This window comes from Myotis davidii, unplaced genomic scaffold (assembly GCF_000327345.1).
Source record: "Myotis davidii unplaced genomic scaffold, ASM32734v1 scaffold6754, whole genome shotgun sequence".
In the NCBI taxonomy this organism is placed as follows: Eukaryota; Metazoa; Chordata; class Mammalia; order Chiroptera; family Vespertilionidae; genus Myotis; species Myotis davidii.
In genome coordinates this window covers 1,079-2,306 of record NW_006285369.1, presented here as the reverse complement: position 1 = coordinate 2,306, position 1,228 = coordinate 1,079, and the positions used below count along the sequence as shown (strand labels likewise).

The 1,228-nt window shown below is 49.1% G+C and overlaps 1 protein-coding gene across 1 annotated transcript in view; it reads right to left on the bottom strand.

Annotated features, from left to right (window-relative positions):
* Positions 1-8: 8 nt before the first annotated feature.
* Positions 9-1,228, bottom strand: part of LOC102755327 (apolipoprotein L3-like) — a gene marked incomplete at both ends in the record, with an annotated part of 2,211 nt that continues 991 nt past the window's right edge. The window contains 2 exons of the mRNA XM_006756143.2: positions 9-106; positions 147-850. Of these exons, the coding sequence (XP_006756206.2) occupies positions 9-106; positions 147-850 (802 nt within the window). The remainder of the gene's footprint in view (positions 107-146; positions 851-1,228) is intronic.

Genomic DNA, 1,228 nt, shown 5'->3' with positions numbered 1-1,228 from the left:
TCCTGGGCCTGCTGCCTCAACTCTTTAGCTGACTGAGCCTTTGTGCCCTTATGTAAGTGCATTGACTCCTTCACCAGCTGGATTACATCCATGAGAAGGAAAACACCTGCAGTGGCTATACCAAAGTCCTATGAGAAGGAAAACACCTGCAGCGGCGATACCAAAGACCCTGGCTCCTTTGCTTATGGCCACAACAGTGCCTCCAATAGCTTTCTGCAGCTGGTTGCCACCTTGGACTGACATTACCCCCGTGCGCATGATGCTCGTGGCCTCCGCTGCTAAGAGAGGATTGGATTTGACCAGATTGAAGGCACCGGCATTCTTCACAATGTCTTTCAGGGATTGGATGACCTTATTACCTGAGGAAACCATTTTGGGTATGATGCCACTTAGAAACTCCTTGACCACCTTCTCTGTGTCAATGCCGGTTGACAATAGGCGGCTGGCTTCTGCTTTAGCTGATGCGTTCTTTGAGAACTCCACGATGCCAGTGGTCGCACTGGTCACAGCAGCTGCTGCCCCCAGTCCCAACCCAGTTGCCAAAAGCACCAGACTAACCCCTGCTGTCACCGGTGCTAGAGACAGGCCAACGACGGTCAGGATGCCAGACACAGCGCCGGTGGAAGAAGCCGCCACTTGGGTGATGGTGCAGTCCCTGTGCACCTTGTCAACCCCATCAGCAAGTGCGTAGAGCTTTCCTATGCGTTCCTCAAGGTCCTGTTTCACCTGAGGAAACTGCTTCATAAACCTCTCCCTATGCTCCTGCTCTGCTGAGGGCATGTCTTCGTCTTCCACGGCCAGGAGTATTTCCAGCTGGCGCAAGTCTGCATAGAGTGCATCTGCCGCATCCCTGTAATCATGAAGGTCAGGTGATTAATGAAGGCAGTTAGCTTTTCCGTAAAATGGGCCCAATAAGACCCATGTTACATAATCACAGAGCTTGGACCCTAAGTCAAATAGAAAAGAATTTTACAAATGTAAGGAATTTTTCTTTCAATGTTAACACATATTTTGTACCTTGTAGATGCTCCATAATACTTATTGAGACAGGGAATAAATATGGAAAATCCTCTTAGGGTGCTCTTAAGTGGTAAGTATTGCTTTTTAAAATATATATATTTGCCCTAACTGGTTTGGCTCAGTGGATAGAGCGTCAGCCTGCAGACTGAAGGGTCCCAGGTTCAATTCTGGGCAAGGGCATGTACCTTGGTTGCAGGCACATCCCCAC